At 42.2% G+C, this 11,472-nt stretch overlaps 1 protein-coding gene across 1 annotated transcript in view; it reads right to left on the bottom strand.

Annotated features, from left to right (window-relative positions):
* ZFYVE1 (zinc finger FYVE-type containing 1) overlaps positions 1 to 9,765 on the bottom strand; it is a 13,533-nt gene extending 3,768 nt beyond the window's left edge. The window contains exons 1-9 of the mRNA XM_010165666.2: positions 9,700 to 9,765; positions 8,021 to 8,525; positions 5,889 to 6,103; positions 3,713 to 3,819; positions 2,648 to 2,756; positions 1,979 to 2,076; positions 1,758 to 1,875; positions 1,218 to 1,388; positions 264 to 444 (exon numbers count right to left, since the gene is read on the bottom strand). Coding sequence (XP_010163968.2) covers positions 264 to 444; positions 1,218 to 1,388; positions 1,758 to 1,875; positions 1,979 to 2,076; positions 2,648 to 2,756; positions 3,713 to 3,819; positions 5,889 to 6,103; positions 8,021 to 8,525; positions 9,700 to 9,765 — 1,570 coding nt within the window. The remainder of the gene's footprint in view (positions 1 to 263; positions 445 to 1,217; positions 1,389 to 1,757; positions 1,876 to 1,978; positions 2,077 to 2,647; positions 2,757 to 3,712; positions 3,820 to 5,888; positions 6,104 to 8,020; positions 8,526 to 9,699) is intronic.
* Positions 9,766 to 11,472: the final 1,707 nt, after the last annotated feature.

Here is an 11,472-nt window from a genome sequence, read left to right as displayed (position 1 = left end):
CAGCAGGTGCTGGGGAATAAAAAAAAAAAAAAGTAAAGAATTTTGTCAAGGGGTCTGACATCTGGCAGCTCGTTGCAAGGGTCGTCTTCCTGCCAAATGACATCAAGCTCTTGAGCTCCCCTACTAAAAACTCTGTGCCAAAGCCCATTTTGAACAACACTGTCTACACTCAATGGGAATGGTTGTGATCCAGAAGCCAGGGACAAAGACTTCAGACTAACTATTGCCCAGGGATAATTCTGTCACAATCAACTCAAAATTACCTAACTGGATGCCCCTGTTTTCATAGCAGTTGTCACACACGCGCACTGGTGCTGGTCCCCAGCCTCGCTCAGGCACTGGACGGGTCTTGGAAGAACAGCTGTCACAGAAGCCCTCTCCACAGGCCCGGCAGTGATGTTTAGTGTCGTTATCTTTAAAAGCTGTGTTGCATTTATTACAACTCTAATTAGAACGACATAGAAAGAAAAACTGTTAGTTTGATCTTCCTGAATAGAAAAATAGAGAGCAGAATCCCAGGATGGCAAGATTCAGACTGAAATTGTGGAAAATATAGTTACACCCAAGACTTGGGTGCTACCAGTCCCATAACTTTACCCTAATGGAAGCGATTCAGACAGGTAGATGTACAGTGGTTAAACCAACAGATTGCCATGATCCCTTCATTCACAATCACAAATAATTACAGCCACATCATGCAAGGCTGAATGATGGATATTTGATCTTTGTGGGAGGTAAGAATTCAGAAGGCAGTTTTCATTGAAGAAGTATCTGTTTCCTGCAAGACACAGCAAATCCCTTTCTAGTTGAATTGTTGGGGACAGCTTTTTGCATTAAACCTGAGTTTAATCTCAGCACCTATAAAAATAGTACTATCAAATGCAGTAGCCAGATTTAAGGTGTTGATTCTTTGCTTTGAAGAGCAAGTTCATGTGAGCCAGGATTTTTTGTGATACTGCTGGGAGAGGAGGTCACAAAAAGTAGGGAGGAAACAGCCTCTTTAGCAGGGCTGGGCAGAGTGTCTGTTCATACTTTCTCTGGCTGAGTCAAGAATGGGAAGAGCTGAATGCATTTAAGTTTTCTCAAAATTGTAGGAGAAGGGCTTGCTGAAATAAAACAAGAAGCATTTGGAATCTGAAAAATACTATATTACTTAAAGGGTGAGGAAAAGGGGTTTTAACTATGTAAAGCTTTTCTCTACAGCAGCTGCTATTTACCAGGATCTGAGAGTTGGGTCTCCAGTAAGCTGGGGCAATCTGGTCTGTCAACCAGGAGGTCACAGCTTTTGTGGGTCCCAGGCTAAGTTCAGATACTGATTGTGCCATGAAATTCATCCCGTCCAACAAACGCTGGGCTGCATTGTTGTTGTCTTTCAGAAATCCATCAGTCTGGAATGAAATGGATATTCATTTGACAATAAGAATAGGGAAACTTCGTTTTTCCTTAGAAGCAGATTGCTCTGTGACTCACTTGTCTTGTTAAACTGGAGGGCAAGCATGACAAAAAAAATTCACCAGCCTTGCTTTGAAACACAGGTGGGTTTTAATGGTGTATCATTCACACAAAGTGTTCATAAACTGGTAACTCAGCCATTTCAAGATAGCCAAAAGATGACTGAAAGCCCTTGCAAAGACTGTTTTAAACAGCAGAGATAGGGACCAGCTCTAATGAAAGTCATGCCATTTTCCTCATCAATGTCCAGAAGAATTAACATGGCTGCACACATACACACAGACTATGCAGCAAACCAGACTTACCCCTGGCCAGACATGCTCAATTTCTGTCCTCACTACAGTGTTCACAGGATCTTGGTTGCCAAACCAGTACTGTCGGCTGCGGTACACCACCCCACAGTTTGGACACTCAATCACGTATCTGCAGAAGAGGAAGATGGGATACCTCAGTGAGATACTGGAAGTCTGGTGCACCAGGCAGTGTAGAGGCAGCAGAGAACAGAGATCTTAGCTGCAGTACTCACCCTGACCAGGCATACTTGGCAAGGCCCAGCCAAGGAGAGTCAGTGGAAGCAGAGGTTTTTGGCACCACACTGACCTCCATCCCTCGTTCATAACAGGCCTATAATACAAAAGCTCAATTAAAACTGCATTCTTGGGAATCCCAGATTCCAGGTCCTGCAGCTGTTTAGCCACATAAAGAATATAATTGGCATACAGTGGTCTCCACAGCAAAGGAGAGCATTCATCAGAACTGTTTTAAAAACAAAAACCAAACCCACTATCAATAATGGCGTCAGGGGAAATATTTCTAGAACAACAAAAACCATGATTGTAGCTGAAAATTTTTGTGTCTCCTGCACAAATCTTTCAGAAAAATTGGCTAATACCAAGCAACATGCATAAGCAAGTAAGAAGAGTAACCACATCATGTGTGCAAAAGGTCATTGCCCATGTTGTGAGCAGCTGGGTTCATGATTTGTCTAGCAAATGACTCATAGCACACAGAGCTGATGACCTCTCCAAGCAAAAATACAAGTTCAAAGGGGATAAATTTTTCTTGTCAAGGCCATGAGCACCTCTCCCATCTGAAAAAATGCAAGAAAACAGGCACATGCCTGTGATATTCCTCATTTATTGGGCCATCCTTCCCTTCTCCATTCTTCAGACCTTGCCCTTGTGTTTCCACTCACCTTGCAAGTGTAGACTCTGTTATCATACTGGTGAGAATATCTGCATCGAGTTTTGGATTCATGAGGGACTCCTTCCTTTGCATGGTTCATGCTCTTCTTACAGCCACACCTGAGCATGCAAAAGCAAACGATGAGCTGATGCTGTTAGATACAGGACAGATGTCATCAAGAGTTCATTTGTTACTATCTTGCATTTGTATAGGTGTTATAACCCCAAACTGTTTTCACAACTGTACATACAGCAATGACATCATTTATCATTGGAAGGAGGTGTAGCAACTGTTTCACAGTACAAAGCAGCACCACACAACAGTGCAGTGCAGGAAATGATCACTGTAACCACGTTAAATCGCACAGAGAATTTTAGGAAGGACTAACCAAGTTTGGAAATTGACCAAGACAGAGTTAACACCGCAGCCTTTGCAAGGAGCTGCTAGAAATTTTCTCATGAGCGTAAAAGAGCAGGAACATAGCACTGTATCACAACTGAGAGAAAAATGTTTCCAGAAGCATAATCAGCCATAACATCATGCTGCTATAGCACCTCACAGACTCAGAGCACTGACTGCCATCTACTGCCCTTCCAGGCTCAATCTCTGAGCTCTTCCCAGAGAGCTATTAGCCAAACTCTACACAAACCTGGGGCTCCATTTGGATCTAGGCACTGAACACAGCCCAGGCCCATGATGATGTGTGCTTTAGGATAAAATACTGTTTAGATATTAAAAATGGCAGAAAAAATAGTAATAGGAAATTTCAGGGGATTTCTTCAGACACTCCTTTCTTCCTGCCCTGCATGCACTGGGGAAAAGATATGGGCAGAACAGGTTTGTAGCCATACACAGAAATAGAGTAGGCAAAGACCATTCATCCAGCTGGGATGCAGCAATAACAACTGTCCAATTCACTTAAGAGTTGGATTTCAAGCAAATTCTGCCTGAAAGTACTGGCTGATGACAGGTGATGTCAGGTGTCATGATGTGACAGAAAATTTATGTTATATGGCTGAAGACCAGGGCTGCACTATCTTCTAGAAGGATGAGGGTGCATTTCTCATCTACTTACCCACAGCTGAGGCACACAGAGGAGCATGTGAAATATTCATCTGGAAAGAAAGAGCTATGAGCCATCTGGTCATCAGGGATCTCCCCACTGAACCGATCACTTAGAGCCTGTCAAACAGAAAAGAATGAACTGGTAATGTACTGAGAGCAGTGCAAACAATTTATGAAAGCTTTTGTAAGCAAAGGCATGGGTTCCTCTACTGGGGGGAGAGGCAGAGAGAGAACACACGGCTAACAAATAATGTCTTACTAACCTGGAAACCAAGACAAGAAGACAACCTTGCACGTGTATGGAAATTACCTGAATGCTTATAAGATTCTCCTCTCCTCCTGCCCCTATGTTGAATTTTATAGCAAAAGTGGGTGGTAGAAGATTGCAAGCAACCCATGCCTAAAATAGCTTGCTAAAAGGGCTTTGCATTCTGGAAACCTCCAGAAGAAAACTCAAAGAATCATTTCTCACAGTACATGACGACACATTCTTTGCCCCTCAGCTCAGATAGCGTTGCCCTGAGCTTTCCTCTGGCCCCTTGAACAATTGTTCTTCTCTGGTGAAACTGAAAGACTGACACAAAGGGATTTGTTCCCTTTCCTGGGAGCATCTGTTCTCAGATTAAGTCAGTCCTTAGCCTTGGCACACTTAACCTCTTCAGTTCTTTTGGGTGTTATGTTTTTTAAAAAAAAAAAAAAAAAAAAAAAAGTTAAGCACTGGAACAAAGCATATGGTAAGGGTTTTTCCTGATGGAGATCTTTGAAGGCATAAGGTCTAACAGAAACTCTTTCTACAGCTGAGGTAACTATGGTAGCTGCCTGCCTTTCTCTTCCTCCCTTTCCCCTCCCAGGAAGTGGGATGGGGAGAGCATCTCAGCTGTCTAACAAGGGTTGACTACATGCACACATAGACATACGTCTCTCTCACCACAGCTTCTCTCAGATAAGATCTCTATCTAGACATCTGATTTCACAGAATTTCAAGGAAATTATCTTTAAGATCTCTTTCAAGCTTGACTGATACTGGCCAATGGATTAAAAAGTTAGAGGAGATGGACATAGATCTCTAGCAAGCTTTGTGTCCTCAGGAAGTGAAGCAAAAAATGTTAATTTGTAGTCAGTAGTGATCTGAATACAGCAACCACTTTACTGGACGTGAATTTAAGTATACTAGCAGCTACATCTGAAACTGTATTACTTGATTATTGCAATAAAGTCCTAGAAATTAAACTGGAATTAACCACTCTAGCTGTTTTCACCTTGTTGCCTGTGTGCTCCCTAATGCAAGGAACTGTGTACTTGCCACCCCGACACTTTGTTCAGTGCTTCAGCTACCCCAAATACAGAGCAGCTGGAATTATCTGTTCCAACAGCTGTGACTAACATGAGAAAAGACTGCTAATGGTACCTTCTTCTGCAGATATGCCCAGCTCTGCCCACCCCTCCCTGATGAAAGCTATGCTCTTCGGGCCAATGAAAATATGATGCTAATCACGCAGTGGTAGCAATATGTGGAAGCCTGTAGACTGCAAATTTGAAGACCCAAAAATCCCACTGACATCCTAGCAAGGTTAACCTTCTAAGAAAATCACCAGCAACTCTCCAATTTAGTTTCACCAGCCTTGCAATCTGATGGTGCACCTCTGAAATGATACATCATTTGGCCTGATCCCACCTTGTTTGCTAGCTACCACACATCTCCTTCCTTCTTTTTTGCCTCCCAGCCCTTGGGTTACACTACACTCAGTGCTAAGTTTGCCAACCATTAACTCGCTCCAAGTCTCCTGCATTCACTCCAGTTGTGCTGGGGCCATCCTCAGGAATTTCACTGATAACTCCTTCTGGACCCTCTCTTTGTAAATCACTGTCATTAAGTGCTTGTCACTCACAACAGCAGTTACTTTTTTCTTCCTGGCTCAGTTTTTTTATTTTGCTCTGTTTTGCTCTTCAACTTTTATTGACCTTTCAGGGTCTTTGCTAAGGTGTTTGTTTGCTTTAAAGTAAAAAAAACTACCCAGCCTACCTGGCTGTTCCACAAAAATCATTTTAATGGAAGACTTGCTTTATCTCCAGATACATGCAAGTCTGCGTCACTGGTTCATGTGCTTTACCTTTATTAGCTGCAACTGACAGTTACTAGCAACAGCGATACAAATGCAAATTGTGACAAACTCCTCTCCACTTACTTTCAGTGCTTTGTAGATAACCCCAGGCTGTCTAGGTGACCGAGTGGTATTGTTCTCCAGCTGCTGCTCCACAGCTCGCCTAAGTCCAGAGAAATCTGTTGGAGGATTGTATGTCCTTGTTCCTTTGTAGTGGATTGAGCTGAAAGCCTCAGGAAAACAGCTTAGCTTCCGAAACCGATCCTGAATGAGCTTCTCGGGAACCTCAGAAGGATGATCTATATATAAGAGTATCAACAAGTATATAAACAAGTGATTGTTTAAAATAATATTTAAATTGCACATCACTTTCATATGCAACACAGCACTAGTTTTTATAATTAAATCTCCTAATAAATCTGGAATGCACTTATTATATTTTACAAGTAGGAAAAGAAACAAACTGTTTCCAAAAGTAGTCTCTGTTTTTTGATACACGGATTTAGATGCTACAATCAAGTTCCATAGGTAAAACCAGAAACATCTAGGTTTGGAAACACAGATATCCAGAATAAGAAACAATTTGTGACATAATATAAGGAAACTCTGTGTCAGCACACTTGTGAGCTCTTCTCACTAGATCATAACTTGGTAGAGTTAGTCATAGCACCTGATAAGTGGAAGACATGGAACCTTACATGGGCTGCTTATTCTCCATGCCAACATGTAGCAAGGAAGACTGAGCCTCTATCAACCCTTTGTACATAGTCAGAACTGGGCAAATCAGGTCAGACTCCATAGGGTTGACCACATTCTTCTACCTGCTTCCAAGTACCTGCTGTACATTTCAGAATAAGGCAAGCCCCTTCTTCCCTGCCCTAAACACACTTACTTCAATTACACATCAAGACAGATGGTTACAGCTTGCTGCAAATCTGCATGCTGAGGTTTCTTTCTTACTCCTTCCATGATCAGAAGTGACCATAAATATATATTTTTTTCTTTTTACTACCCTGACTTTGCACACAGATGAAACTACCATTATGGGTCACTAAATCTGATTTGCTGAAACAGCAAATTTCAACAACTATATGAAACTCTAAATTGATGATCAGCAAATTGGTATGTAAGAAAAAGAACTGCCTTGGCAGATAACTTAAAAGTAATTAAGAAGGCACCCTAATAATAACCAGAAAGAATGTCAAGTACTTCTATTAGCTCAAGACCTCACTGGTTGGCTGGTTAGAAAAGCCAAAATGAGAACATGGACCAGCAGGGAGCTGCTGTGGTATTACACAGCAGAAGACTCCGAGGTGCTCACAGACAGCAGGACTGAGCCTCAGCTGCTGCAAGCCAATTCATTAGGGTTCTTGCTCATCAAAGCATCAGAAAATGACAGAATGAAGAAATATTTCATCATGCAGTTTTGAAACATGGAAAAAAATAGGGCCAGGAAAAGAAATTTACATTCCTATAGAGTCAAAACCAAAATGTGCCTCAACTTCCACAGGCCAGTGCATTTCACTCAGACATACAAATAAAGTATACAATTTAAATATGCATAATCCAGTATGACACAAGCCAAGTTGAAAGTACTGATGAAGAACACCGAAAGCAATGGGAATTATAGCGTGCTGGGCATGCTGCTTTGGCCATATCAGCTACTTGCACAGAGAAATGTGGTATTAAATCATTAGCTCTGTGCCACCACAACCTCAGTCCCAAATTCAGAACGATGTTGGTCCACAGAATTTAAAACAGTAGAATGAGGGTACTGTATTGAAGTTCTTAAATGTCATTATTCTTGCCTATCCTAGTTTCTACATACAGTTTTATTTTATTTTTTTGCAACAGGACCCTGCATATTCCTGCCAAAATCCCAGGGTTTCTCAGTTTTCACCTTTGCCTGCCATATCATCCATGCTCATGATCTTGCATGATGACCACTCTACGACTGACAGAATTCCCATCATGACTAGTCAGTACCAGTGTCCAGCTGGCTAAGAGGATTATTCTAGCTGATCTGGGGTAGTCAGATTGCCACCAGGGAATGCCCTACTATTTCCACAGCCTGGCTCCCAGACTGAAGCAAGTGAGAGCAAAACCCAAACCACATCTTTTACATGGTAGTAAAGAACGCTGAATATTCAATGCAACCTGATAATTTATAGGTAATGTTTAGCACATTGTAATTCAGTTTCTTACTGCCTACTCACCAGAGCCCAGTAGCTTGGTATACACAGTCTCGTGAAAGATGACGACACCTGGGCCCAAAGTTGACAGAGGAACATCTAGTCCACAGCGGGCTGTGGTAGCTTTTAGTTCCTTGGTGAAATGTTTTAAGTAAGCTTCCGAGGCATCACCAAGGAATTTGAAGAGATCATTGTGGAGCCTGTCAGCACGAGTACGGTAGATGACAAGGTCAGAGATGGCCAGGACCTTCAGCAGCAGCCGTGTTCTCTGACTCAAGTTCACAGTGGCCCCCAGGAGGCCCTCTGTATCAATTACCACCACTTTGCGGACAGGGTCGTAGGCTGCCCAGACTCCAACTGTGCAAGACTCTTGGGCTGGAGATGTCTTGAAGACTTCCCGGCCATAGAAGAAAGTGTGGTTAAGGGTGTGAGACTTGCCATCCCCCGTGTTCCCAAAGATGGACACTACCTTTAGATGCTGGTCAGGACTGCAGTCCAGTTTCTTAATAAAGTCTTCTTCATTCCTTACCTTCAAAAAAAAAAAAAAAAAAATTAAAAAAAAAATTATATCTATGCATTTGCAGTAGATAACACTGAAAACACAGATGGCTCCAGGATTCATAACATTAATGAGAGTGATTACTTCCTGTTCAGATTTCATAAGTTTCTGGAGCACCAAGAAGTCCAAAGCAAAATACTAGAAAGCAGTTTTGTAACACATACACATCAATGGGATTTAGGCTGTTCCATCACGTAGCTGTTTTGGAAGTGATACCTTGCTGTGATTACCTGTCTAGTGAAACCTTTTGTACCTCACCCCATTCCTTGAGGCAGTTGTTTCAGAGAAAGGAGCACAACCCTCCTTGCAAGTCTGACAGAACAGCTACTTGGAACATGGCAGATACCCTCAGTAGCACTGGTCTCCTGGCAAGCATTCAAATTCAGGTGCAAAACAAGGGAGTGCCTTTGTCACCTTAACTTGCCTCATCCACAGAGGATGAGCACCTGTTTAGGGAGAAAAAGTTCCTCTGTGCAGTTGTGCTGCATCTATCCACAGCCCGTCCCACTCCTGCTGCTCTCCAGCTGATAGATCCTTCAGCTGGAAGGAGAGGCAGAGATGAAGAAGAAAGCAAAGTTGTGCACTGCAGTTAGATGATTGAAGCAGGTCAAACTGGCTCTTACAGAAGTACCACAACTACCTCAGTGATCCATTTTATAATTTACTGTATTGTGCTTTCACTTAAAAAAAAAACAAAAAACAAAACCAAAAAAACCACAACACACACAAACAGAAAACCAAAAGAGAGTAGACAGCCCTCATCAGGTAACTTCTCTCTGTCTTCACATGGATTAAATGACAAGTGTCATGCTATTTAGGTTAGAGAATAGGGCATTTTCTGTTCAGATACTAGAGTAAAAGGGAACAGATAAACCAGCAATGTTAACAGGTTAGGGCTCCGTACAAGTGCCTGCCTTGTTTTCGTTGCAGAATACAGTCTTGGCCTTCAAAGGTTTCATGCTGCTGGTTATGGTTGTTTATCACTTGCTTTTTCTTCTTCCAACAGGTTTCATCCACATGTTACATGACAGAGAAGAATATGACAGAGACACTTTTTGAGTAGGATTAAATTCACCTCTGTCACAATTCCCTCCTCAAGGAATCCCCATCAGCTGAAAGGAACAGTGCTTCCATCCCCTCTCACCTGCCTCTCAACTTCTGGAAGCTCCTTGGCTATTTCCCCTCCATGAGTACAGTTGGAAGGTCTCATGATACACAATCCACAGAGGCCATGAGGTAATAAATGGTTTCTTTGAACAAGTTTATTCTTAGATCAGCAAATTAGTTTAAGGTTCAGCCAGCCCCATTTGCTCTGGTCAAATCTATCAGCAGCATCCAGATTTTGAAGGTAAATAAAAAACAGCCAGTGTGCCAAAAAAAAAAAAAAAAAAAAATAAAATGGTGTGCCAGATTGTGGTTGGGAACAGCATTCAGCATGAAAAACTGTGGATTGTGAAGCTGCAGTAGCTTCTCATGGACTCAAAGCATTCAAGGCAGCCTCACAGTATGGAAGAAAACAGGAAACAGAGAAATCAGAATGCTCTCAGACTGTTTTCTGGTGTCTGTGGGAGACCATCAAGATAGTCTCAAGTTACATATGCACAAGAGAGGGTCTGCTTTTTTGGCAGCTGTGATTATCGGCTTGTCACCAGGAGCATAGTTTACATGACAGATGTAGTTTCTCTTAGTTTCTCTGGAGATGTCTCTGTGGATTAAAGGAAGTTCTTGGTTCATGGGATAGCTCCTAAAAACAGTCACAGATCTGATAATATAATAATGTTATGAAAGGGAATATGATCATTTCTTCTCCAGATTGTTCTGATTTTAACTCCCACCTCCCAAACTTCTTACCATAAGGGTGGCAGACCTGCTTTTTGGGAGAGTTAGTGCTTGAGCAGACCCAATCATTCAGGTTATGGACTCCCTGGATAGCCCAGAGAAATACCAGTCTTCAAACAGATGCTTAAGTATTGGCAGGACAACTACTAACTAAGGTCTTTCAGGAAACACGGGTTATTATTCTGGTATCAGTTTAGGAGAGTATGTGGAAGGAGTTGGGTCACAAAGCACAACAGGGATGACAGGGACAAGGGTAGCTCTGCAATGCATTCCCACCAGTAAGGAACAGGAGTCAACTCTCACACAAACTCCACTGCAGATGAAACTGTCCCAAGCTGAGCTAATGCAAATGTCCACACCACCAGCCTTCTTTCCCATTCAATGTACTTTAACAACTGCTGATGCCAGGGTAAATTACTGTGGGAAGAAGACCTGGATTACTGAGCCAGACAGAAGAAAAGTTGGTTCCAGATCAATAACACAGATCATTCCAGAAAAAAAGTTACTCTGAATAGCAAATCAGAAAGCAAAAGCACTGAGCTATTACCCCTTTCTAAGGCTCTAGGCTCTTTCAGTCTTCCTTACAGGGCAGAACTTGAGAGTGATTCTCGCAATTCAGACAAGCAAGTCACCCAGGAGCACAAGAACGTACTGAAGTCCAGCTAGTCAAACATTGTGTCTCACAGGACTTGGTAACAGGTAACAAAGAACTTCAGAGGTGAAAAGTGTAAATGTTTCCTAGCATGGTTTAGCAGCTTGCAGTAGTCAGATGTCAAAGCTGCATCTAGATGCTTATGTTTGGTAGAGAACCAGTAGATCTATCCTTAAGGAGGGTGTCTCAACCCTTTGTAAGCCTAGTCATAGTTCTAGATCCTGCGACATCCTGTTACAATAAATTCCATTCATGGGCAGAGGGCAAGAGAAACAAAACCAAAACCAACATAACAAAAAAACCTCCCTTCCTTTTGTAGGATATGCTTTTATGTCATGGGTGTTCCTTGCTCATGTGCACTTGTCTTTAACTACTTGTCTTTAACCACTGCTGAGCACAGGGATGATGGTTCTTTTAAGAACCATC

This window comes from Antrostomus carolinensis, unplaced genomic scaffold, assembly GCF_000700745.2.
Source record: "Antrostomus carolinensis isolate BGI_N321 unplaced genomic scaffold, ASM70074v2 scaffold45873, whole genome shotgun sequence".
NCBI lineage: Eukaryota > Metazoa > Chordata > Aves > Caprimulgiformes > Caprimulgidae > Antrostomus > Antrostomus carolinensis.
Note: the sequence above shows the minus strand (reverse complement) of the source record. Positions and strands in the feature narration are given on the sequence as shown.